The sequence below is a fragment of the Trichechus manatus genome, unplaced genomic scaffold (genome assembly GCF_000243295.1).
Source record: "Trichechus manatus latirostris isolate Lorelei unplaced genomic scaffold, TriManLat1.0 scaffold00024, whole genome shotgun sequence".
NCBI classification, from domain to species: Eukaryota; Metazoa; Chordata; class Mammalia; order Sirenia; family Trichechidae; genus Trichechus; species Trichechus manatus.
The window spans coordinates 3,205,539-3,231,181 of record NW_004443960.1 but is presented as its reverse complement, the minus strand read 5'-3'; the positions used below and the strand labels follow the sequence as shown (position 1 = coordinate 3,231,181).

The window sequence follows — 25,643 nt, the reverse complement described above, 5'->3', positions numbered from 1 at the left end:
GCCACGGAGACCTGATGACCCACCCCCTAGGCAGGGAGAGCAGGGTCCTGCTGCACGGGAGGGTGGCAGCTCCTCCCCCACCACGCTGGCCCTCCATGGAAGCCTTGGTCTGTGCGTTCTCTGAGCTGCGCATAGGAGAAGGTGCCGGGCTGCAGGGAGGAGAGGCAGGCGGAGAGATGTTCTCCTGTCCCTACCTGGGCTCAAAGCCACGGGGCTGGCCTGAGGGACATGCATGCTTGGGAGAGACAAATGGCCGTGGTCCAGGCGATGTGACTTTGGGATGGCCACGTCTTCCTGGACCCACTGTGTGATTTCTATACTGGGACCCAGAATGCTCTTTCTGTGGTAGGGGGAGAAGGCGGGTGGTAGAAAGAGCTTGGAGTCATGAAAGGGGTCTTGGGACCAAGGTCTTCACTTTCTTAGACCTTAGACCTCACTGTGGCCTGGAAGAGGGAAGAGGAGCAACGTGTGAGAATGAGAATGAGAGAGAGAGAGAGAGAGAGAGAGAGAGAGAGAGTGTGTGTGTGTGTGTGTGTGTGAGAAACGGTGTGGGGGGAGAGAAGGTGTGTGTGTGAGGGTATGGCCGGGAGAGAGGGGGTGTGTGGGTGTGTGTGGGTGTGTGAGGGTGTGTGTGGGGGGAAGAGAGAAAGGGTGTGTGTGAGTGTGAGGGTGTGTCTGAGGGTGTGGGAGGAGAGAAAGGGTGTGTGTGTGTCTGAGGGTGTGTCTGAGGGTGTGGGGGGAGAGAAAGGGTGTGTGTGTGTGTGTGTGTGTGTGTGAGAGAGAGGGTGTGTGTGTGTGAGAAAGGGTGTGTATGTGTGAGAGAGAGAGGATGTGGGGAGCCCATTTGACAGACAGGTAAGCTGAGGCTCAGCAGGCAGGCTGGGGATAGCACCCATCACATAAGCTGGCCTTAGAGGCCTGTGTCTGTGTCCCCCACTTGTGGCTGCTGCTGATTGGCCAGCCACCACCCTCCGGCTCCGTCTTCCTCAGATGCAGTGAGTTGGGCCCGAGGACGTCCCAGCCACCCCGACACAACCCCCAACATCTACGAGGGAGGGCTGGGGGCCCAGCAGCAGCAGTGCACCGGTGCCCAGGGGAGCAAGCCCAAGAACTTCCGGCTGCGCCACCTCCGGGGCCTGGCACTCTACCTGCCGGCCCACATGCAGCCCGCCGGCCAGTGTGAGAGCCACTGGCTGGGCCGGCTCCTCGCTGGGGGCTGCCTCCCACGGCCCGAGGGCATGGCCTGGCCCCAGTACTGGCCACAGGGGACTCTGGGCCCAGGTAACAGCCACCACCCCGCCTTTCTGGAAGCCCAGCTGCCCAGGGACAGCCTGGGAAATATAGGTGAGCTGTGTGGAGGCGGAACTAGGGATGGCGCTGGGACAGGAGCAGGTCAGAGGAGAGGGAGGGTTAGGTGGGGGCTCAGGATGAATCCTTCTCATCCCCAAGCCTCTTGGGCATCTGGTGGTGACTAGGAAGGGACAGTGGCCCGGACACCCCACAGTGACATCATGCCCCAGAGGGCCAGAGCCCCATGAATCTGTCGCCCTCCCTGTGCCCCACCCCAGGTTCAGACCATGGATGTCCCCAAGCCCAGGGCCAATGGGGGTCTCAGCTGGGGAAACCCAGGGCTGGGCAGGGGCTTGAGCATCGGCTGGGGCGAGGGTGTGGAGGCAAAGGGGATGCTCTGGGATCAGTGTCGTGGGCTCTGTCCAGCTCTGCAGTCACAGAGGGACCTTGGACTCTCTCCCCTGGCTGGGCCTGTTTCCCCATTTGTAAAATGAGGGACTCCAGTTAGATGAGGGCCCTTCCAGCTTGCACCATCTGCTTCCTGCTCCTCTTCCCGCTCCCCCACCCCATCCCAGTGGATTCTCTTTAAGGAGGAGGGCCCAGTTCCCTCTCCTTCTGGTCCTGGGGGTCCAGGGTGGGCTGGCAGCCTCCCCTCAGGTCCCTGCGAGTGACTCCTCCCTCTCTCTCCTTTCCTCAGCCTCCAGCTCCAGCATGGACCCAGCCAAGGGTGTCCCCTCCCAGCCTGGTCCCCCTGAGGGCTTGGGGCTCAGGCCCAAGAGGTCCTGGGGGGCCTCGGAGGAGTCCACGTGTCCCTTGTGCAAGAGAACCCGCTCTGGGGCCCTGGAGAGGCCATAGGGATCCCGAGTGCAGGGCTGGTTCTCCCAGCTCCGGGACAAGAGGGGGAAGCTTGGCGAGGAGGAGCCCCCACCAGAAACCCTCCGGCACCTCAGACGGCCTGGGCTGCCTCCGGACCGTGAGGGAGGAGGGAGGAGGAGGTCCTGCGGGAGGGAGAGGAAAGACAGAAGCACGGGCCTGCCCTTGCAGCCTGCTCAAACTCAAGTCAGCCACTGGTACCTGGGAGGCCAGGCTGCGTGGACAATCAGGCCCCCTAGCGGCCGGGCAGCCCACAGGTCTAAGTCTCAATAAAAGCCACAGCCTGCGCCTCCTCGTCTGTGCCGTCAGGTCTGTTCAGTTAGACAAACAGCCCACAGGCCTCTGCTTCGAGAGCCAGGTTCAGTGTCCTATCTGGGTAAGGGTCCACGGTGTTCCCTGCCCTTGGCTGTGGGCACAGGGACAAAGCTGGCAGTCGGATCCAGGGCAGAGGGTACCTGGATGCTGGTGGAGCTTTGAAGAGGAGGGACTCTGGGAAGACTTCCTGGAGGAGGCACTTCCAAGCTTGGCTCTAAGGGATGGGCAGGGTCTCAGCAGCCCCAAGCTCAAGGGCATGGTGGTCCTGGCAGAGGGGCCAAGAGGACAAAGGACGGGGCCAGGTTTAGGGAGGAAAGCAGTTTCCAAACCCGGGCAGACGTGCTGCCCTGGCCCCCACACTGCCCCTCACTGTGGGCTTGGGTGAGGTCGCTGCTTTGTGGGGACCCACACTCCTGTCCCCAGGCAGGACCTGCACAGCCCTTCCGCTCCCCAGGGGGCTGACTCCAGGCACGAGGGCCTGGGCTCCCAGTGTTCCGGAGTGTCTCAGCCTCGGCGCTGTTGGCATTAGGGTCAGGTCATTCTCTGCTGTGCGGGCCTTCCTGTGCACTGTAGGATGCTGAGCAGCATCCCTGGCCTCCACCCATCAGATGCCAGTAGCACCCTTTCCTGAGTCATGACAACCAAAGATGTCTCCAGACATTGCCCGGTGTCCCCTGGGGAGAAATCGCCCAGGGTGAGACCGATGCCCCATACACTGGGCCTCAGCCTGAGGGGGCCTCAGCCTGAGGGGCCCCCCTAGAGCCAGAATAGGATGGGAGACCCGGGCTGGCAACAGTGGCCCTTGACTGTCTGGCTGACCTTCTGCCCAAGTAGCCTGGGTCAGGTTAGGGCCAAGACCACACTCGATGGTGTTGAGGACACCTCTGGACACAGGACAGCTGGGTTCCAGCAGCAGGGGACACTCCCTTAGGCTCCTCCCTTCCCCTGTACCCTGGTTCACCCTTGGACCTTTCACAGTGGGACAGCTGATCCGGGGAACTTCAGTCCTTGGGTGCAGCCCTGGGCAGCGGGAGCTGAGCTTGTAGCAGCTGAAGAGCAGCCCCCAGGAGTGATGAGGGAGTAGGTGTTGCACACTCTACCAACAGCTGCACCTGGGCAAGTGTGTGTGTGGCTGACGGGGCTGCCAGTTAGTCTACCAGATGAGTCACATGGGATGACAGAAAGGGTGGGCCTCTTCTTTTCCTCCCACGACACACACCCAGCTGGACCTGAAGGACCACTACTCAAGACATGTGAGGGAGGCTGCCCAGGGGACACAAAGGGGACACGTGCTCCAGCCACTAACTGAGGACTAGGGGGTGGGGACTGCTGCCTGAGGGCACAGACAGAAGTGACACCCCACCAGAAGCCAGGCCATGCAGAAGACATCAGTGTGGGTTTGAGCTGACCAGTCCTTGGAGACTGTAGGGGCCCAATCCCCTCACTCTTGGATGAAGATCGAGGCTCAGAGAGGACCATGGACTGTCCCAGGGTCCACATCTTGGGACTCCCAGCCTGTGGTTGGCGGCCACTTTCGTGGCCTGGGATGAGCCAGGTGTGCCTGCATTCTGGCCCGTAGGTAGTCCCCTCTCTTTGCATCGGGACCGGCTCTGGGTCTTGCTTTTATCAACAGAATGTGGTGGAAGTGACCCGGCGCCAGTTCTGGGCCTTGAGAAGACCAGAATCTTCCAATGTGTGCCCTGGGGGGAGTCAGCGGTGACATAAAGAGGCAGACTGTCCCGAGACCACCAGAATGTGGGAAAGCAACCCTGCCCCAGGGAGGCCACAGCCACGGTCAGCACCCACCTTAGGCCATCCTGGAATTGGTCCTCCAGTCCCCACGGACCCCTACTCCAATTGCAGAGTTGTGAGAAGATAAAACGGTTGTTGGTTATGGTCTAAGCGAGGTTTGGGGTGGTCTGTCACACATCTACACATAACCACTGCCCAGGGCCTTCCCCCTGGGAGACAGACATGTGGCCCCAAAGAAAACTGGCTCTGAACTGGCCTCTCAACAGTCGTCCTCAGTCCCTCACGGGTTTCCTGACAGGCCTCCAAACAGGCTGAGAAGCAGAAAAGCCACAGGCATGGCATGCTGGGGGCAGGGAACTGACGTGGAGGAGGAGCCCCGCTCGGTCCGGACGAGGCAGACACTCTGCCAAGGCCCATCCACCACCCCGGAGCACCCCCTCTGCCCTCTGAGTCCCGGAACCTCCAGTGGGCTTGCACTGGGCAATAGGGTGTCTCAGCCCTCGGGGAGCCGGTGCCGGAGTACAAAGACCCCTGGCGTGGACTGTTACACAGTTCCAGCCCCCGCCCCACCGGGAGACCCGTAGGCATCTGGGGGGTCTTGCAGACAACGCGCCCCATCCCAGCACAGGTCCCAGTGTGGGCGGAGTGGAAAGCTGGCTCCCTTCAGGGCTGGGCTGTCCTCAATCTTGCAGGGGTGGCTGTGGGAGCCTCATGGCCCTGGACCCACCTGCCAGCACCTGCCACCCTCATCCTCCCCCAAGCACAGGGCTGGGATGCACTGGCTTGGTCTCCGCCACACCAGCCAGGGCCACGGCTGCCCTCGGGGCCTGGTTCAGCCCGAGTCCCACCCAGCAAGCTGACATTTGGTCACATAATTGACCCAGGGCCCCAAGAGTCGCCCCCGGCCTGATAACCAGCCAAGTGACTCAGCAGCACGGGGACGCTCCTGTGGGGCCACAGGCTCCAGCAGGGGTTAACTGGCGTCACTCGCCCTGTGGCCTCCCAGACAGGGGTCTGAGGCTTCAGCAGACCCACTGGCTCCAGGCACCTCTCGGCAGGTCCCAGCCAACTCCCTGACCTCCCCGGACCCCGTCAGAGCCTCTAGCTCTGTGTGGTGACTCACCCAGGTGGAGATGTGCAGGGGCATAAGACACTCTGCTGGGGGAGAGACTGGGGAGGGTGCCCAGCCCCTGGGGGACAGCTGGCTGAGGTCGGAAGCTCGAGAACAGAGTGGGGACACACACTCCCGGGCCCACCACTGACGAGCCGGGGGCTCTCGGGTAACTGCCCGAACCCCTTCTCCTCGTCTAATGGGAGAACCAATCCTGTCCGCAGGGTGGCCAGATGTTTCAGAGAGGCTGGTGGAAGCACCTGACCCTGTGCTGGGCCCAGCCAGGGGCTGGACATGCTGGCACTCCCCTCGGGCTCCCAGTGTGGGGTGTCCTGGCCCGGTGTCCCCTCCTCAGGCTCCAGGGTATGCCGCCGAGTCACCTGTGGGACCTTCTCTAGACCAGGACAGCACCCCCAAAGGCAGGGTGGGCTGGGACCAGCTAGAGGCCAAAGGTAGGCCAGGGACCTGGCGGGAAAACAGGCAGCTTCGGGGTCTCTGGTTGTTTAAGAACAACATCCCAGTTATCCTTTTCACCTCAGAGCTAGGATGCTGGAGCCCTGGTGCACAATGGTTATAGCGCAAGGCTGCTCACTGAAAGGTTGGCAGTTTGAACCTACCAGCTGCTCCACAGAAGAAAGACCTGGCCATCTGCTTCTGTTAAGATTACAGCCTTGGAAACCCTGTGTCAGTTCTACTGTAACCTATAGGGTCGCTGTGAGTTGGCATCAACTTGACGGCACACAATAACAAGATGTGGGTAAAGCTCAGAGCCACCGGCCTGCTTGGCTGGAGGTGGTCCTGGGGACTCCACGCTGGACAGGCAGCTCCAGGGCCTGGCAATGGGGACTGGGTCAGCAGCGACAGGGCCCAAAGCGCAGCGAGCCGGGCACTGGAAAGATAGGATGTGACCGATTAAAGTCTGTTTATTTGTTGGGATAAGACAAAAGACTACACTCCGTTCAACACGGAATGACACTGCAGTGATTGGGGGGTGGGGGGAGGGCAGGGCGTCCGGGCTCGGGGATGAACGTCCAAGGCAGAACCTCCCCTCGTCCCTCACCCCACAGGGCAGACATAAAAATCACAGGATCACCGTTGATTCAGATCAGAGAGAACACGGAGCTGGGTCTCAGTGCCCAGCCGACATCAGCAGAGGAGCATCAGTGTGGCAGCGGCCGTGTGGGTGCGGGGCAGGTGGCACAGGTGGGGGGAGGGTGGCATGAGGCCGAGGGTGGCTCCAGCACCCTGAGCCCTGGGCCAGGGCATTCTGAAGGAGCAAGGGGTTCAAGTCACGAGGCCACATCTGTTCAGTTGTCCCTTCTTCTCCCGAGGGCCCCCATGATGGCGGCTTGTGAAGGGACCCTGCCCCCACCTGGCTGCTTTGGAAGCAGGGGAGGCAGCCCAGGGCTCTGGGGGCACACGGTGGGGAGAAGATGCAGAAGCACATGAAGGATGCAGGCTGCATGCCACGAGCTCGCCGTGGGCACGGGACCAGCTGGCCCACCACTGCCTTGGGACCCCCAAGGAACCACAGCATGTGACCGCTGACCCCACCTCCAGGCCAGGCCTCACTTGCCGGCCGCTGTCACATGTCTGGCGAGACCTCGGAGACCTGCAAGGCATGTCCTCAGCCCAGCTCTCCCCAGCATTCAGCAAAGAGCCTCCAGGATCCAATGAGCAGCCCCCATCTCTCTGGGACAGCGTGAAGCAGCAAGGGCAGCCAGAGGAATCCACGTCCCACGGAGGAGCAGGGCAGCAACCTGCAACTCTGGCCCCTTATGCCAGGGAGCCTGGCCCTGAGCTTGGTGCTCCGCCCTCCATGGGCCAGCCCCTTGTGGGGAGCAGGGCTGCCCTTGCCCCCAGTTCCCGCAGGCTGGCTCTGGATGAGGGTCGGGCACCCCTTCACTCCGTCCCCCATTGTTCTGAGCTGTTGTTCCCATCTCCAGGGTCACGTCCGTCCATAACACTTCTGTTCCTTCCTCCCAGCAGCAGGTTCATTCTGGCTTTGGTGGGGGGAGCTGACAAGGACCGGCGGGAAAGTGGAAGAGGTCGGGCAAGGGGCACAAAGAGTGAGGCCCCTTCCTGCCCTCCTGCTCCCCAGGCGGGCGGCGGGAGAGACAGACCACAGTGAAGGCAGCCGCGTCCCAGCCGGCCCGTGGGGGTGCCACGAGGGACGCGAGTGTGCGTGGAAGGCAGGGCAGAGGTTTCGGCAGCGGGAGGAGCCTGTGGGAGAGAACACGGGAAGGATGAGGGCCGCGCCGTGTCCAGCACGGGGCCCGCAGCTGGGCCTCGCAGCGACCCAGCCTGGGAGGAGCCAAGGGTGCTCCTGAAGCTCAAGATCTTCCCCAGTGACCACCAGGTTCCCCTCGATACCAGCCTATATCAAGGCCTTGCTCCCAAACTCAGGGTCCCAGCTCAACTGGCCATGGTCCACACCACTGAGCCTCTCCGGGCTGTGTCTATATGAACAAGGGGGTATGCTCTGGAACCCCTACGATTCCTGTTAGGGGTTGAACTCCGTCCCCCAGGGAAATATGCTGACATCCTAAAATCAGCTACTGAAAACCCTATGAGTGCAGTTCTCCTCATACACACGTGGGTTGTCATGAGTCAGAATGGACTCAGTGGAAACTGGTGTTTTTGTTGGTTATCCTCTCTATCAGGTCTGCTCTCTTCCCCGCCACCTGCTCTGGCGTACCTGTCAGAGGCCACGTGCTCTGGCCATGCCCGGCGCCACTCCCGAGCCCGCGTAGCACCGGGCCTGCAGATGGGGCAGGCCAACGGGTCCGGCAGGTGGCCGCCGGCTCCTTCCCAGAGGACCTCAGGGGTCAGAGGGACAGGAAGGCAGGCTCAGCAGGTACTGAGGGGCGGGGGCCAGCGGAGACAGCCCGGCTGACCTCACATGGTCCGGCTATACTCGATGCCACCCTTGGCAGAGATGCTGGACCAGGGCAGGAAGCTGCAGAGCAGGCTGTGGGCCTGGCGGTAGAGCCTCTGTGGGATGGAGCAGGGGCTCAGGCTGGCTAGTGCAGAGCCCAAGTGCTGGATGTAGTCCGTGGGCTCCGTTAAGGAAGACTCTGATCAGCCCTCGCCTGCCCCCGTGGGGCAGACATGACGCCCAGGATGGCAGCACAAGGGGCTCCCGCAGGGCCAAGCGCTGGCTAAGCCTCTGCAGCGAGCGCTGGGGGCTCACTGGGCTTGGGGGGGTCTGCTGTGGACGAATGATAAAGGGCAGTAAGGCCACAGGCACCTGACCCCCACCTAAGGCCGACTCACAGCGGGTGCTGGGGACGGGTCTGGTAAAAGGGCAAGTTTCCTCGTTCTCCCCCAACAACCTCCAACCTCAGGACAGCATGACATACAGAGGCACCTGTGCCTGTGACAAGGATGGGGGCCAGCTGTGCTCATCTCCCGGACACCCCCAGGGGCCCATCTTCATATGAGTTAGGAGGCCTGCAGGGTTTGGGGCCACCCGTCTCTTTCCTGTTTACTTCCCTATGAAATGAATAAAGCCTAGACTCATTCCTTTGATGACAGACAGAGTTCTGTCTCTCACACACACATTCATACACAAATTCACACACAATTCTCTCACACACACATTCATACACAATTCTCTCACATACATTCACACACAGTTCTCGCTCTCTCACACATACACGCACACAGTGCTTTTTGGGTCATACTTTATGATGACTAAGAAGTCTCCAATGGGAAATCTGGCATCAAGGGTAATGGCTGCACAACATGATTAATGTTCACTAAGTCGTATCCCTGAAAAACGCTGGGCTGGCAAATGTTGTGTTATATTTTTACAACTGGAAAAAAAAAAGGGGAGGGGGGAGTCTCCTGACCTCCCTCCTCCCTGCCAAGGGCCAGAGAGTTCAAGAGGAGGCCACAGGACAAGGCTCACATCTTTGGGTCATGCAACCCCAAAAGAAAGAGACCCCTGCTTGAACCCAAATGTTCAAAAAAGTGAAAAGGCTTTTTTCATTCTACTTGTCTGTTTCCTCCCTACTCACATACACGCTTCATGGGGGCGGGGAGTTTCACCTGTTTTGTTCGCACTGGTCTCCCCAGCACCTGGCATGGATGACTCTCAATAAATAGTTGTTGAGTGAATGGCTGGCTGGCTGGATTTAGGGCTGAACTCCGCCCCTCACACCCAGCTGAAATCGGGTGGGGGGCCCTGAGTGCCAGAAACCACTCACTTTTCCAATACTTGTAATCAGATCATTTGCCACATGTTTACCTGAAACACGGCCTGGTTTGGGAGACACGGCCAACATACCACACCTTGCAAGCGTGGCCACCTGAAAGTCACCTGAAGGAGACCAGAGCGCCAACGGGCCTGCCGGCTCCATCACTGAGAGCCCCACCCCCACGTCGGGGGGGCCACAGCCCTCCGCCCCCGAGGTAAAGGATATAAGATTGTCCACGGAGGGTGGCCGCCATTGATGTAGAGGACATAGGTGAAGCCGTCTTTGAGGACCCCCCGGATGGAGTAGTAATAGGGGAGATAGTGGTGCTGCTTAAAGTCTCTGTTCTCGTAGAAGTTTATTGCCGTGTTGTTGGTGGTGAGGACGTGCAGGTAGATGGCTTTGCAGTGGTCCTGGGCGGTGGTTGATATGTGATCCTTCAAACTTTCAAGTAAAAGGGAACCTGGGAGAGAAGAGCTGAAGGTGACGCTCAGCAGAACAGTGCGAAAGAGGAAAGAGGAGGATGCAGAGAAAGAAGTGCCCTTTGCAGAAATCCCCCGGGGACCTCCCTGCCTGTTGTAGCCAAAGCTGACCTTCTAGAACCACCCACCGTCAAAGTCCCTAAAACCCCTCCCATGGGCTAGACGCCCCATGGAGACTCAAATGACATTTCAGACAATAAAAAGGGTGAACCTGAACCCAGGAAACATGGTCGGGCCAGGCCTGGGGTGAGACTTTAGACTCCACGGCTCACTGACTGCGTGGCCCAAACGGAACAGGAATTTATGACGTGCCTGCACTACAGTGCTGGTTACCCATCAAGCAGTCTAGCGGGCTGGCTAGTACTGCTTTTTAAACTCTGGTTTCGACTGTTAGTCAAAGATACCCTTGTGAGCTGACGCGAGCTACGTGTGGGGCAGCAGAAGTGGGGAGGGCTGGGCTGTTACTGATCTCATCATGTCAGATCTGGGAACCAGGCTACCGCAGAAAGACATGGCGGCTCATGGAAAGACGGTGGGCTGCAGGCCAACAGGGGTCGGGAGACTTGCTGGGGGCAGTGGGGGATGGTGAAGGTCTGACCCAAGATGGCAGGACAAAAATGAAGGAACAGACCAGAGAGATCTAGATGAGCTTGAATCATCAGGACGAGGACGACTGGACAGGGTGGTCAGATACTCCAATCTCGGCTGCCTCTTACCTATGCCGTGCTTCCGGAATTCTTTCACTACTCCCAGACTTAGGATGTACGCCACTTGGGTGTCAACAGAGAAGTTGGAGGCTAAAATATCTCCATCCTAAAGAAAAAGTTGAAGAATGAAGTCAGGTCAACACCAGCGATCCATGGCGTCTTGCTGGGTCTATTCTACAAGGAGCAGGATGAACCTCCCCTGGCCTGGAGGGACAGTAGGGAAGGGGAGGGGACAGAACAAAGAGGAGAGCAGAGAGTCACCCCCACCTCCCCATGGAAATGAGAGCATTTTGGCTGTTTGGGTAGACAACTGCTAAACTCCAAATACACACAGAAAAGTAGCTGCTCTGGGGGACGGTGGCAGAACAGATGGGGACAGGAAGGGCACTTTGATGCCAGAATAGGGTACAGCATGGCAACTACAAAGACAACAATTAGACTGAGCAGGTACCCGGTTTGTGTGAGCTAATGCTCAAAGGGGCAAGACAGACGGACAAACAGAAAGCTTTAAAGGGTTTCATTCAGGAATCACCTGCCACCTCCAGGTGGTCTCAGAGGGAAGTAGCGAAGTTTGGGGAGCCCGCCCACCACCCTCTGCCTGCCCACGCCACCCACATCTCTTGGTTCCAGAGACAGAGTTCTGGGCTGGGAGAGCTGTGAATCTGACCACTATGAGTCCCTTATGTTCTTCCGCCTCAGGGAACTAGAAGGGTCTGTAGTGCATATGGTGCCCCCCACCATAACAAGGACATCTGGAGGCTCTGCCTTTCCAATCCCCATCCTATGTGCCACCCCGGCCCTGTGCCGCTCTCATGGCCCAATACTTCCTGCCACCATCGGCCTGGACAGAGGCCAGCCTTGCCCATGGGTCTCTGGGACCAGGGTGTCTTTATCACTTTTGTTACTGAAAGCTCCTGGGAAGGGTCAGGAAGACGAGGCGAGTGCCTCGCTCCCCGCTGACATCTTTTAACAGGCCCTGCTCTGCCTGGCATAGAATCCATTCAGCCTTTCCGTGAGGCCCGAGTGAGCGGGTGCCTGGGGTGTGAGGGCCCCCTCCCCTGAGAGTCCAGGGAGTAGAAGCAAAATGGTCCCGTCTCTGCCCAAAGGAGCATGGAGAGCTACCGGCACAGCCATCTGGGGGTACTCAGGAAGAGCTACCAGGAGGGGCTTCGGGGAGCAGCGAGTCACAGGGAGGGAGAGGAGAGCAGCTAGAGGGCAGATGGGATCCTTGTTTATTCCACACAAGAGGAGAGATCAAAAGCATATGGATACTTCTGGAAAATGTCAACGTTTCTTTTCTTTTTGGGGGGCTGTATCTTAGCACTGAAAAAACGGCAAGAAAGCAGCTCAGGAGGAAGCTAGGATGGACAAGGTCACCCTGAAGGAAACCAACTGGGGGTGAGTCTCATACTCCAGCTTGAATTCTGGAGGCTCCTAGGACAAAGGGCCGAAAAGCGGGGGCGTGAGTCTCCTACTGGCCTCCCTTGGCCTGTCCTGTGACAGTGACCTCCAAGTCAGCACCACACAGATGCCCATTCAAGGTTTTCTACATGTACAGTTCAGTGACACTGATTACCTTCTTTGCATTGTGTCCCCATTCTCGCCATCTCTGCCCACACTGTCTCACTATCATTAACTTAGACTCTCTGTCCCCTGAACGTCTCCTCTGTGGTTTAGAGTTAGCGTCGTCAGTTTGATCTCATTTAGACAATCCTTTAGAAGAGCGCATTGCTCAAGGGGAACATTCTTTACTGGTTGAGCTAAACTGTGGTTTAGTTTAAAGATGACTTCATGGGATAGTTCTGGTTCTATGTTAGGGATGATCTCAGGGCAAGAGATTCAGGGGTCCCCCAGCACAACGGGTCTAGTACAGACTTACCTCTTTATGTATCTTGGTCCTACTTTTTATCTCAGCTACTATCATTCCCACGATGGCGCCTCTGTAAGTTGCAGCAAGGGAAAAGAACTTCTTGTTGGATGTGATATCACGATACCATGAGTCTGGGTACCTGAGAAGAACACACTCACGTGAACCCCGCCCAAGGTCAAGTCCAACTAAGGTCGGTGCTTTGGCCATTAGAAGCAAGGGGAGCTCTAGGCTGCTTCCGTCCACTGTGCCGAGGTGGGTAAGGAGTCTGCCCATCACTCAGTCTCTACCTAGCTGGCATGGCTGTCTTCTCGAAGCTGTCATATCTAAACTCTGTCCCCACAAAATCAAAACCAAAACCAAACCAGCTACCACGGAGTCGACTGCAATTCACGCAATCCTACGCACGCCAGAGTAGAACTGCGCTCGTTAAGAGTTTTCAGTGGCTAATCTTTTGGAAGTAGATTGCCAGGCCTTTCATCTGAGGTGCTTCTGAGTGGACTTGAACTTCCAACCTTTGGGTTAGCAGCTGAGCACTTAACCATTTGCGTCACCCAGGGACTCCCTGTCCAGATATTGTTGTTATTGTGTGCTGTCGAGTTGATTCCAACTCACAGTGACTCTAAATGACAGAGCAGAACTGCCCCCTTGGATTTCCTAGGCTGTAATCCACGTGAGCAGATCGCTAGGTCTTTCTCCTGCAGAGGGATTGGTGGGTTCGAAGTGCTGACTCTTTCGGTTAGCAGCCGAGCACTTAACCATTTACACCACCCAGTGACTCTCTGCCGAGACAGGACTGGGGATTTCTGATGGGAAAGATGATTTTACAAGACACAAGATACAAGAGGAAAAACGCCTCCAGTGACGTTGTCCCTGTGAGGGCAGTGCCCAGAGGGTCCGCTGGGGCAGTGAGGCAGCTTGTCTCTTGGCTGGATGAATTAGGGTTTTGGGGTCCATGGCCAGTCACGGACCCTGGAAGACCTTCTACACGAATCCTGTGAAACATTTATATTTATTGAAAAAATGCCCAAACCTTTTCAAAGTCATTCGTTGTATTTTTTTTAAAGTATAATATACCTGCAAAAAGTACATAAATCATGAATACCATCTTAACTAATTATCAAAAGGAAGCACGCCAGTATGACCAGAACCCACATTAAGAAACAAAACTTTACTAGGACCCCAGGAACCCCTATTGTCCCCCTCCACTCATTGCCTCCCCCCAAGATAATCACTCTCCTGACTTCTGATCCATAGAATAGTTCTGCTTATTTCTCAGCTCCACGTAAGTAGAATCATACAGTATGCACTTTGTGTGTGAGGTGTGTTTTTCACACTGAAGACGGGGGAGGCAGTCTGGGGAGCACCAGGTTCAGAGCTGAGTGGCATCGGAGTTGATGGAAGCTTCTAGACAGGCATGAGGAAAAACCCTTGAGGGAAATGCATGGCCAGTGCTGCAGGGGCTACTCACCTAGACCTGGGCCAAGATTCTCAGAGGGATGCCAGGAAGAGAACATTTAGTGCAAATCCTGAGGACACAGTCGTTAAAAGGCAGGATTCAGCGACAGCCAGAGAGAGAGCCGCACCGTCAGAAGGGCGGAGGAGCTCGGGATTTTATGACTATGTTTTGTCTTAAAACTGGAACAGACCTGACAGGTTTGTCCTGCGTGCCTTTCTGCAGGAAGGTATCACCCTTGCAGCCACACAGCACAGAGGTTCTCTGCTCTGCTCTGCAGAGGCCACTGATCACCCTCTGGAAGGTTCTCCTCCAGGGCCTGAGCATTGTCCAAGCTGCCCTGGTCCTCTCCATGGTTCCCATCTTCTGTCCCCAGGAACTAGTCAAGGGCCTTGGAGAGAGGGTGCAGCCATGTGGGTCTGCAGCCCGGACGGGGCGGGTGACATCACAGCTCACTCCTCCATCTTCTTTGGAAGCAGAGGTCTCAGGCCCTTGGAGCAGCAAGGATGGTGGGGTGGGCTGGCTGCACCGAGACCCTCGCCCAGTTTGGAAGCGCTCAGTCCCCAGTCTCAGCAGGGTTTTACTTATGTACTTACTGGTGCTTTTTTCCCCTCTGGATTAATTTCCAGGAATGAAATTGCTGGGCTGAAGAATTCATTTATTTTTTCATTTTAACATTCTCAAAAGGCTGTAATAACTCACACTTCCATCAGCGACGTACAAGAGCCGCCCTGTTCCCACGTTCCTGCCAGCAGCGGCTTAAACAACAAATCCAAGATTAAGACTCATGGATCGGCAGGATCTTATTTATAAAGTTTGCTTCTATTTTTCTCACTACTAAAGCTGTATGTGTATTTTACAGATAAGAAATACAATTAAAAACAGAAATTACTCACACTAATACCCTCCCCACCCCCAACTACTGAAAACACTGTTACAGGGTATGAAAAAAACCCCGCTGCCGTCGAGTCGAGTCGACTCCAACTCACAGCGACCCTGTAGGACAGAGGAGAACGGCCCCATACGGTTTCCAAGGAGCGCCTGGTGGATTCGAACTGCCAACCTTTTGGTTAGCAGCTGCAGCTCTTAACCACTGTGCCACCAGGATTTCCTAACATGGTACATAGCCTCGTAAACTTTTATCTATGGGCGTGACTTTTTTCTTTTTTTTTAGATAACTAACTAATGTGTTGGAGTTGGGATCTGAACCCAGTCTGTGTCACTCCAAATTTTTCTGTGCATTTATCCCACTCCATATTTTGTAATAAAATTTTGAGTTTGTCCTAATTTTTTTTTTTTTAATTGTGCTTTAAGTTGAAGTTTACAGTTTGTTAGTCTCTCACACAAAAATTTACATACACATTGTTATGTAACCCTAGCTGCTCTCCCTATACTGTGACAGCACACTCCTCGTTTCCACCCCGGATTTCCCATGTCCATTCATCCAGCTCCTGACCCTCTCTGCCTTCTCATCTCGCCTCCGGACAGGAGCTGCCCATTTAGTCTCATGTATCTACCTGAGCTAAGAAGCACTCTCTGCACCGGTATCATTTTGTGCCTTATAGTCCAGTCTAATCTTTGTCTGAAGAGTTGGCCTTGGGAATGGTTTCAGTTCTGGGCTAACAGAGTGTCCGGGGGCCATGTCTTCTGGGGTCCCTCCAGTCTCAATCAGATCATTAAGTCTAGTAATTTTACTAGAATTTGAGTTTTGCACCCCACTTTCCTCCTGCTCCGTCAGTGACTGTCTGTTGTGTTGCGTCTCAGGGAGGTCACTGGTGATAGCTGGGACTATCTGGTTCTTCTGGTCTCAGGCTGATGGAATCTCTGGTTTATGTGGACGGGCGTGATTTTAAATGACAACAGGATCATTGTACGTATTGTTCCACAGTCTGCATTTTAAAATTCAGTATCTCATAAGAAATGCTTCTTGTCAACAAAGATCCCTCTTCCATGGGCGTTTTCCCGACGAGATAGTACTGCCTTGCACACCTACACCCTAATGTGTGTAGCCTTACTGTTAAGATACTTAGGCTGCTTCTGAATTTTCCTAATTGTAAACAGCACTGCATTGAACACTTTGGTAACTAAAGTTTCCTAGCAAAGCCTTTCAGGGGCTCTTCGTGAAAGGAACACAGCGTGGTGGAGAAAGCCCAATAGCGGCCGGGGGGCAGGGCCTAGGCCCACTGACAAGTGAAGGGACTTGGGGCCACCCTCGCCTTCGCGGTCTGACAACATGGCCCTGGGATCAGAGACTCTTCCAGCTTCGCCTCCGCAGGTTCTCCCCCACCCCACGACGGCAGGCCTCACTTACTCAATGGGGAACCAGTCGCCACAGAGGTGCTTCACGGTGTCTATGTCATCGTGGCACAGGAGGCGCAGGCTGACCTCGCTGAGGGCGCTGGACGGCACCACCTCTGTCATTCACACCTGCGGGGAGAGGGGACAGCGTCAGGGGTGGCCCACCTGCACCCGCCATGCCTTCCTTCTCCTAGATTACCGTCGGGAGGTAAGCCAGATACACAGCCTGCCATGTACATGGGGTCTTTTCAGTGAGCACTGAGGCACCTATCCCTCACAGTCGTCCCATGTGCCAGGTGTCATGGGCGCCCCTACTCTGCAGATGAGGAAACTGAGGCTCGGGCAGGGGAAGGGGCAGGAGGACGCAGGCTCCCCTCACTGCTCACGGGACGCTCCCCGTCTCTGGGCTGTTTCTTTCTCCTCCTCTCAGGTCCTCCTCCATCGGAGCTGCCCTCCAAGCCTCCCACAACAGCCCTGCTGCTCCCTGGCTGGTCCACGTGGCGCACAGCAGCTCTTTCTCCACTGCAAGGAGCACAGCAGTGGGCCCCCAGCCTGAGGGGCCAAGGGAGTGGACTCCTGGGTGTCCAGGGAAGCTGCGCTTGCTTCACCATAAGGACTCAGTCACACCCGACTCCTCCCCAGTCCAGCAGATGCAGACACGTGGACAGAAAAAAGTTCTTTCAGAGACACACAAAGTTCCAATCGGGGGTCACAAGTTGCCAAAGGCTCCTTTAAATCAGGAAAATGTGTTCAACCCAGGCTGCTAATGGAGCAGTCTCCCCCGTTTATTAGAAGGAGGAGAAAGGGGGGAAGGAAGGAAGGGAGGGACAGAGGGGACAGAGGGAGAGAAGGAAGGAAGGGAAGAAGGACAGAAGGAAGGGAGGGAGGGAAAGGAGGAAAAAGAGCCCAATGTTGGGCTGTGACAAAGGAGAAAATAAAAGCTTTTTTCCTTCATGTTGGAAACTGGTCATTAGAAGGAAGAGTTGACTAGACAGGAAGCGTTGGGGGCAGTGAGTTCATGCTAACGGAGGAGGAACAATTCCGAAAAGGAGGGCGAGAATGGTTGTACAACTCCAACAGTGTAATCAGTGTCGCTGAATTGTACATGCAGAAACTGTTGAATTGGTGTATGTTCTGCTGTGTATATTCTCAACAACAACAAAAATAAATTACGGAAAAAAGAGAAGAACTGCACACCCACCCACTGTCTTTCCAGGAGGCTCTGTGCAGCTCGACCCCACGGGGGGAGGAGGAGTTCTCTATTACAGAAGAACAGCAGCTAACAACAGCAGAAATAATGACAGAATTAGAAAATCACCCTATGGAGTCACGGACAGAAAGAACAGAGTCCAGCGGGAATCACCGAAGGCAGTTAAACACACGGGGGAGAGTTGTTGGGGATCGGGGGCCAGGCAGGGAGGCAAGGAAGCCCCCAGAGGCCTTACTAGTCCCAACGGACAACCCTTCTCTCTCCCTCAGATCTGAGTGATAGAGCTCCACCTCCGACCCCGTGGCCCTCCCGCTGCGAGCGTCCCACTGTGCAGGGTCCCTGCCTGAAATGTGGGCCTCGAACCCAACAGAGCCTTCAGTCCTAACTTCACGTTTGCAGAAAATACCTGGCAGACAGGAAAGAGATAAAGGACCCCGTAACATACAACAGACAAGGAATGTGTGACATTCTACAAGACAACTGGCCTGGTCTCTTCAAAATCTCAATGTCATTTAAAAAAAGGGCAAGGAACTGTACTAGGTTAAAGGAGACCTACGACCAAATGGGAATGCATGAGTCCCTACTGTTGTTACTGGGTGCTGTCAAGTCAATTCCGACCCATAGCGACTCCATGTGACAGAGTAAAACTGCCCCATAGGGCTTCCTAGGCTGTAATCTTTATGGGAGCAGATCGCCAGGTCTTTCTCCCTGGAGCTGCTGGGTGGGTTCAAACCGCTGACCTTTCGGTTAGCAGGCGAGTCTTAACTGTTGTGCTACCAGGGCTCCTTGAACCCCTACTAGGAAAAGTAAAACGTCAAGACATTTTGGGGAAATTTAAGTACGGGCTGGATAGTAGATGAGATTATGAAACGATCTCTGACGTTCTTAGATGTGAAAGGGTAGAGTGACAAGGGAGGAGGACACCGTTCTTAGGAGAGGCAGGCTGAGATATTTTGGAATGAAGCATCATGATGTCTACAACTAACTAAATGGTTCAGAGGACAAACAAAACACTCACTACCCCCATATGAAGCAAACAGGACAAAATGCTATTAACTGTTGAATCGAGGTGGCTGGTAGGTCTAATACGGGGACTTGTCCTATATGCTTAGTTTTTCTATATGTTTGAAAGTTTTCATAATAAAAAGTTTGGGGGTGGCGGGTAGTCTCCTGAGAAGACTGTTGTTAACTCACCTAAACTTACTTAGGAACTACGATTCTGCCAGTGGGCACCATGATTGCCCCGGAGATGCCCAGAGGTCTGACGGGCACGTCACGTCGTTAGTTTTGAGTTATCTCCGTCCAAAATGCAGCCCGGCACTCACCAGACGGGACCAATTATCCTAGGTGAAGGGCTATTACTGTTACTCCAAGGAACTTGACTGTGAGGGCTCAAGGGCTCCACCCCCAAGAGCAGGTGAAGCCCACCGGGCTCGCCACCACATTCACCCCTCTGAGTGACGGGTTGTTGGTGTACCTCACCTCTTCCCTTTTCTCAAGGTTTCAGGGCAACCACCACCCGACAAAGGGAGAGATTCAGACACTGACTGGGGCCTCTTCTGTGTTGTCCTTAGCTGCCACTGAGTCGGCCCCTGACGCGTGGCAACCTCATGCTCAATGGAATGAGATGCTGCCCGGTCCTGCCCCATCCCCAGGATCGTCTGTGGATTGATCGTTGTGCTCCATAGGGTTTCCATTGGCTTATTTTCAGAAGTAGACGGCCAGGCCTTTCTTCCTAGTCCGTCTTAGCCTGGAAGCTCTGCTGAAACCTGTTCAGCGTCATAGCAACACGCAAGCCTCCACTGAGAGACGGGTGATGGCTGCACGTAAGGTGCATCAGCCAGGAACCGAACCTGGTTTCCTGCATGGAAGGTGAGAGTTCTCCCACTGAACCCCACTGCACTGCCCTCAGCCTCTTCTTTAGTCTTAATTAGTAAGTCTCTCTGAGCGTCCTCTGTAAAATGGAAAAGGTCAGCCCTTCCCAGGACTATTCTGAGGCTGGAATGGGTTGTGGATGTAAAGGCGCTGGGAACACTGCTTGGCGTGGAGGAAGCATCTATCAATGTTGGCTCTGACTGCCCGCCAGCCTACAAGGTCCAGCTCTCTCTCAGGGACATCACCCTTCACCTTGACCTTTTACAGGGCAGACACTGACATTCTTTTTTTTTTTTTTTTTTTAATTTTTAATTGTTGTAGTTTAAGTGAAAGTTTACAATTCAAGTCAGTCTCTCATACAAAAATTTATATATACACTGTTATGTGACCCCAATTGCTCTCTCTATACCGTGACAGCACACTCCTCCTTCCCACCCCTGATTTCCTGCTTTCATTCAACCAGCTCCTGACCCTCTCTGCCTTCTCATCTCACCTCTGGACAGGAGCTGCCCATTTAGTCTCATGTACCTACTTGAGCTAAGAAGTACACTCTTCACAAGTATCATTTTATATCCCACAGTCCAGTCCAATCTTTGTCTGAAGAGTTGGCCTCAGGAATTGTTTTAGTTCTGCGCTGACGGATAAAGTGTGGGTGCCATGCTTTCCGGGGTTCCTCCAGTCTCAGTCAGACCATTAAGTCTGGTCTTCTTACTAGAATTTGAGTTCTGCACCCCACTTTTCTCCTGCTCCATCAGGGACTCTCTCTGTTGTGTTCCCTGTCAGGGTGGTCATTGGTGGTAGCCAGGTACCATCTAGTTCTTCTGGGACACTGGCATTCTAAGTAGCTTTGCTCCAATTCCTGACTTAGGTGGTTCTCAGCTCCTATTTCAGCATCGGGGATGCCAAGTTAGCTCAGGCTCGTCTTCACTGGAAGAGGTTTTTCTCTCTGAACTTGACCATCTCCTTCGCCCCCTGGGCTCTGGATCCATACACTGTTTACCTCAGACACTTTAAAGAATCATTTTCTGGCAAAACACACAAAGCACAAACAAAACAAAACCTCTTTAAAGCTACAGCTGAAGTTGTTGTTAATCTTGTTAGGGGTTAGCACAGCATTGTGGTTACATAAAAAATGTCCATATTCCTCAGAGATGCACGCTGAATACACAGGGGCAAAATGACAGAATGTTCTGGAATTCAATTTAGCTGGCACAGAAATGGCAAGATGTTAATAAATGTTCAATCTAGATGTTGGGTGCGTGAAAGTGTGTTGTTCTACCTTAGTGGAAACTTGAAAAGGTTTCTAATCTAAAAAAAAAAAACCAAAAAAAAAAAAAACAACTTCTAATCTCCACAGAGACTGGGTTTCAGACATGCGAAGCGCATTTTCCAGGTGACTGAATTAAACACTGCTGACATCCGGCACGGCACTGGCACCGAGCTCTGAAAAGCAGACCCATGTACTGCAGCAAGCACAGCAGGCCTCCAGAAGTTTCATTACTGGGAACAATGAGCTCTCAGCAAAGGCCGCTGCTCGTACCCTGAATCCCAGGTGGCTGGCCACCCGGTTCAGGAGATTTACCAATGCTTCTGAACTCCTGACATCCCATCAGCTGAGCCCCGAAGTTTTCTGAATCAACAGCAGAGACGCTCTTGGCTTGCGTGACGAGAAGGCACTCACACCAGCGCCTGTGAGCTCTGAGCAGGAGGTGTAGCAACAGGCACCATTCAGCTGGTTCCCCACCAGGGTTGGGGGGATGAGGGCAGGGGGGTGCCTAAACCAGCCACTGAGCTGGTGCGTGGGGGCCCACAGGGAGGTCTGGGTGCCTGAAGGGTGGGAGACACTTGGCAGAGGAAGTGCTAAGAAGCATGGCCTTGACTCTCAGTGGTGGCCTGGGGCAGGGGACTGACTGCAGAGAGGCCCAAGGGACCTTCTTTTTATTACTGTACTTTACATGAAGGTTTACAGAACAAAATAGTTTCTCATTAAACAGTACACATGTTGCCCTATGACAATGGTTAACAACCCCACTACATGTCAACACTGTCCTTACTCAACCTTGGGTTCCCTATCACCAGCTTTCCCGTCCCCTCCTGCCTTCTAGTCCTTGCCCCAGGGGACTTTCTGAGTGGGCGGAGCTATTCTATATCTTAATGGCGGTGGAGTTTGTCCAAACTCACTGAGCTGTACAGTTGAAAGGGGTGCGTTTTATTGCATACATAGTTCAATAAAGTTGGCTTTAAAAGAAGCTTCATGGAAAGGCAGAGAGCCATAATAAACTGGCCTCTCCTCTGTGCTGGGATTTATACATTTTTTTCCCCAGGATCCTTGGAACCAGGCTCTTGAACAAAGGGGCAGGATTTGTTCCTTGTCCAACTTTTAAGAAAAACACTGGGCTCCAAAACAAAAAGCTATTTGTGTATTCTTGTATCCCTACTCAAAATACTTGCACGTTTACAAAAGCCAGTTCTTTATATGCCTTGATTAAAAATAGAAACCCAACGCATCTAAATGAGGGAGAAATGCGGTGGGTTACGGAGCCTGGTCTGCCCCAGCCGACTGCAGACGGTGGAGGGGACAGGAGGGCGCATGGAAAGGCGATCTGGTGGCCCGTGTGCCCATGGAAGGAAAGAAGGGAAGGTGTGAAAAGGGTGAATCTGGAGATGGAGCTGGTGTGGGGGCGGCCAGCTTTGCAAGTGGCTGATCGGCCGCTCAAAGATCGTGGGCACCTCTGGAATGTGAACTTCTGTGAGTGCAGGGCCCGAAAAACCCAACAGTCATGAGCTCCAAGCTCTTACCCTTAGGATGGATGGGGGAAAAATGAAGAATAAACCATGGTAGATGCAGGACACCGTCAGCAAAATGGGCTAAGGCGGGGGGTGGGGGGGTGGGGAGAGGGAAGCTACAAACCCTGTCACCCACCGCTCCCTGATCAAAAGAGCAGCACAGATGGGTGGGATAGCCTTCCCCACGGCAGCCAGGGCCTCTTCCCAGACGTCAGCGGAGTAGGAAAACGAGGAATCGACAGAATGACAACACACACCCACACACCGTGCTATTTCCAAACAGCCTCCCTCTGAAGCCTTGATTCATCGTGCTCAGAGGAGCCTGTGTATCGGCCACATACAATGTACACGCATCTCTGCAAACACAGATGGATAGAACCAGAGGGCCCATTTGCATGGAATTCTGAAACTGGATAAAGGAATCTATGGTGATGGAAATCAGAAACTGGTTAAGGAGGAGGCGAGACTGAAAAGGGAAACAAGGCCACTTTCTGAGGGGATGGACGTGCTCTACAGCTCATTAGGGTGGCTGTCAAAACGTATAGATCTGAACATTTCGGATCTGTGCATTTGACTGTAGGTTAATTATACCTGAATTTTTTAAAAAAACCAACCAACCAAACAAACAAAACAAAACCAACAGGTGGTTCTGGCAAGGTCCCAGGTCCCTTTGGGCCACGCATTCTATCACCCCCACATTCCACACTGAGAATCCACTGAGTCAGTCATCGGGAAGCTACTGAAAGGCCAGGCCCTGCTCCAGCCCGGGGTCACAGCGATGAGCAGAGTCAGGAATACTTGACTGTGCAGGCGTGGCACACCCCCACGCTGGGAATGGCACTCTGGGCTACCAAGGCATGAGCTTTCCTGCACCAAAAAAACACAAAGCCGAACTCATTATTGTCGAGTCGATTCTGACTCACAGCAACCCGACAGGACAGACACCTGCCCCACAGGGTTTCCAAAGAGCGGCTGGTGGATTCAAAGAGCAGCCGAGCTTTTAACCACTGTGCCACCAGGGCTCCAACTTCCCTGCACCATGACCTGATAACTCACAGAAACCACTCCCTTCACTTGAGGAATTCCAGGGCAAACAGCACATTTGTAAGCACGAGAAGTGCAGTCAACCCACCAGGCTGGGCAGAGAGGGGTCATTAAGACCCCGTGAGCAGATACATCCCCTCTCCCCAGGTGTGAATCAATCCCCTCGCAGCCTCCCCCAAACCTCCCCCAAGACGCACAGGGTCCTACAAGCAAGGAGGGGGCTAAACTTGGGCACCGTTTTATCCTATCGCAGTGGCACCTCTTCACTGACAACTTCAACGTTGAGGGAAGCCTTCCACTCCTCTCAAACGGAGACTTTGGGCAAATAGGCTCAACGGGGTTCCACTTTGAAGGTCAGCTTGGGGTCGGGTCTCTGTTGGGGGCCAAGTACAGACAGTATGGCCCCTGGAAGCAGTGCCAGTAGGACCGGTGCACAGGCAGGCTCTGGGGTGGGAGGGCTTCAAGGTGCTGGGGCTCAGTGTGGATCCTGCCTACTACCCCCAGGCGGCTGCCAGACCTCAGCCTCCAACTCAGTCTGAGCTGGGGAGGAGGCCCGAGGGGAGAACCCTGGAAGAGTCAGGGCAGGTGAGCTGAAGTGGCCCCTGGACCCCACCCAAGAAAAGACCAGAAAAAGGCTTTGTCCAGGCATATGCGAGGAGCTCTCAAACCAGAGTTCTGGGGGGGAGGAAGAAAAAGAGGCCTGAACCCTTCCATGGAAATTGTTCCATGGAATTCTCACACATAAGCAAGGACCATTTATTCACAACGTGCCCTAAGGGCCCGTGGAGCAGGAGGCAGCGGGGCCGGGGGAAGGCAAGCTGGGATGCCACCCAGACCTGGGTTCAGATCAAGTTTCCACAGAGAGGGCTGCAAGATGGGAATGAAATGTCCCTCCTAGGATGAGCGTGTGGCCTGAACCCAAGGCCTGCACTGGGCCCTCTGCAAATGGGAGTCATTGCTGCCAGGGGCCCGTGAACTTGGGGTACTTGCACTTGAAAGCCTGATGCCTCTCCAGACTCCTGCGGACAGAAAGGCAAAGACAAACACCTCAGAGCAGTGCAGGAAAGGCGTCTTGCACTCATTCCGATGCTTGGCTCCTTAGCTGTGTCTCAAGATGAGATATGGCAAATTTTGTTCTACATCTAATTTTTCCCTTTTGCTCCTCTCTCCTGTCCACTGTGAGCAGATGCGGAGGACATGTTCTGGGCCACTGTGCATGCACACCACCTGCACCTCCCTGCCCCGGCACGAAGCACTTCTGAAGGCACTGGGCCACCCTTGGTTGTTCAAAGGATCTACATCAGGGCATTTTACACGTACCAGCTGCCATCGAGTCAACTCTGACTCACAGTGACCCCGTGTGTGTCAGAGTAGAACTGTGCTCCATACGGTTTTCAATGGCTGAGTTTTTGGAAGAAAACTGCCAGGCCTTTTTTCCGAGGCACCTCTGCATGGACTCCAACCTCCAACCTTTCTGTCAGTAGCTAAGCTTGTTAGCTGTTTGCACCACCCATCACCTCCCAGAGCCATTTAGGACTGGTGAATTTCTACAAGGAAGAACGACTAGACTGTGGGTGGGAAGTCAGAAGGGCTACTCTGCCTTTTGGGGTCCCACTCAGTTTGGAAACACTAGCCCAGGTCTGGGGCGAGAGGAGGTCTGAGAGGAAGAACAGAGATGATGTGACGTAGAAGAAGAGCAAGAACACTGAATAGGTGCCCTCACAGTCACCTGGCCTGACAGCTTCAGACGAGCCTCGTGTCCCTGGCAGATAGAACGGGGGCGGAGAACGAGCTGACTGTGGGGCCTCCACTTCGGGTTCTCATGTTCACGCTGAAAGACACGGTCAGAGGGTAAAGCCGGGGACAAGTGAGGCGTGGCCTGGAAGGGCTCCTACCGACAGCCTGCAAGGAAGCACCTTTGCCCCTGCCACTTTATAAATTAAGCTGGGTCTTGGTAGGACGCTGCCGATAGGACAGTGCCCACAGTATAATTCCTAATCAGACTGAGTAAGAAGGGCTGCCAGTTTGGTTTTAAAAAACAAAACAAAACAAAAAACCCACAACAAGAGAAAATACTACCCAGTGCTTTTGAGGGGTGGGAATCAGAGAGTAGTAAAATGTATTTGTTTAATCAGCATCCTGATTTTACCCCAGACTGGAGGCTGTTTAAGGGCACACACCCAACCAGGAGCTTGTCTGTTCCTCCAAGGAGGGCTCAAATGGCTGCAGGAAGCCTCCGCTGTGCTGAGGGGCCAGGGTGTGAAATGGCAACAGCAGCTCCTCAGTTTAAAAGGAAAAAAGACAGCCACAGGGGAACCAGATTTCAGACGACCCACGATGCCCATTCTCCTCCTGTTCTCCGTCCAGCCCCCACGAT

General features: G+C 54.6%; 2 protein-coding genes across 3 annotated transcripts in view; one reads left to right on the top strand and one right to left on the bottom strand.

Moving 5' to 3' along the window:
• Positions 1–92: 92 nt before the first annotated feature.
• CUNH16orf90 (chromosome unknown C16orf90 homolog) lies at positions 93–2,145 on the top strand. Of its 2 annotated transcripts, none has more exons than XM_023728358.1 (3): positions 93–111; positions 991–1,344; positions 1,988–2,145. In XM_023728358.1, the coding sequence occupies exons 1-3, from the start codon at positions 96–98 to the stop codon at positions 2,143–2,145; spliced, it is 528 nt and encodes a 175-aa protein (XP_023584126.1). In that variant the 5' UTR covers positions 93–95. The 2 variants fall into 2 exon arrangements, with proteins under 2 accessions (XP_023584126.1, XP_004373258.1); XM_004373201.1 differs by having other exon boundaries at positions 96–141.
• A 6,024-nt stretch (positions 2,146–8,169) lies between these two features.
• NAA60 (N-alpha-acetyltransferase 60, NatF catalytic subunit) overlaps positions 8,170–25,643 on the bottom strand; it is a 26,149-nt gene continuing 8,675 nt past the window's right edge. The window contains exons 2-6 of the mRNA XM_004373200.2: positions 16,364–16,479; positions 12,609–12,738; positions 10,739–10,835; positions 9,769–10,003; positions 8,170–8,396 (exon numbers count right to left, since the gene is read on the bottom strand). Of these exons, the coding sequence (XP_004373257.1) occupies positions 8,240–8,396; positions 9,769–10,003; positions 10,739–10,835; positions 12,609–12,738; positions 16,364–16,473 (729 nt within the window). The 5' untranslated portion in view covers positions 16,474–16,479 and the 3' untranslated portion in view covers positions 8,170–8,239. The remainder of the gene's footprint in view (positions 8,397–9,768; positions 10,004–10,738; positions 10,836–12,608; positions 12,739–16,363; positions 16,480–25,643) is intronic.

Coding starts and splice junctions, on each gene's coding strand:
- CUNH16orf90 (XM_004373201.1), top strand. CDS start 96: ATGGAAGCCTTGGTCTGTGCGTTCTCTGAGCTGCGCATAGGAGAAG. Junction 142..990: donor TGAGCTGCGCATAGGAGAAG/GTGCCGGGCTGC, acceptor CGTCTTCCTCAG/ATGCAGTGAGTTGGGCCCGA. Junction 1,345..1,987: donor GGACAGCCTGGGAAATATAG/GTGAGCTGTGTG, acceptor TCCTTTCCTCAG/CCTCCAGCTCCAGCATGGAC.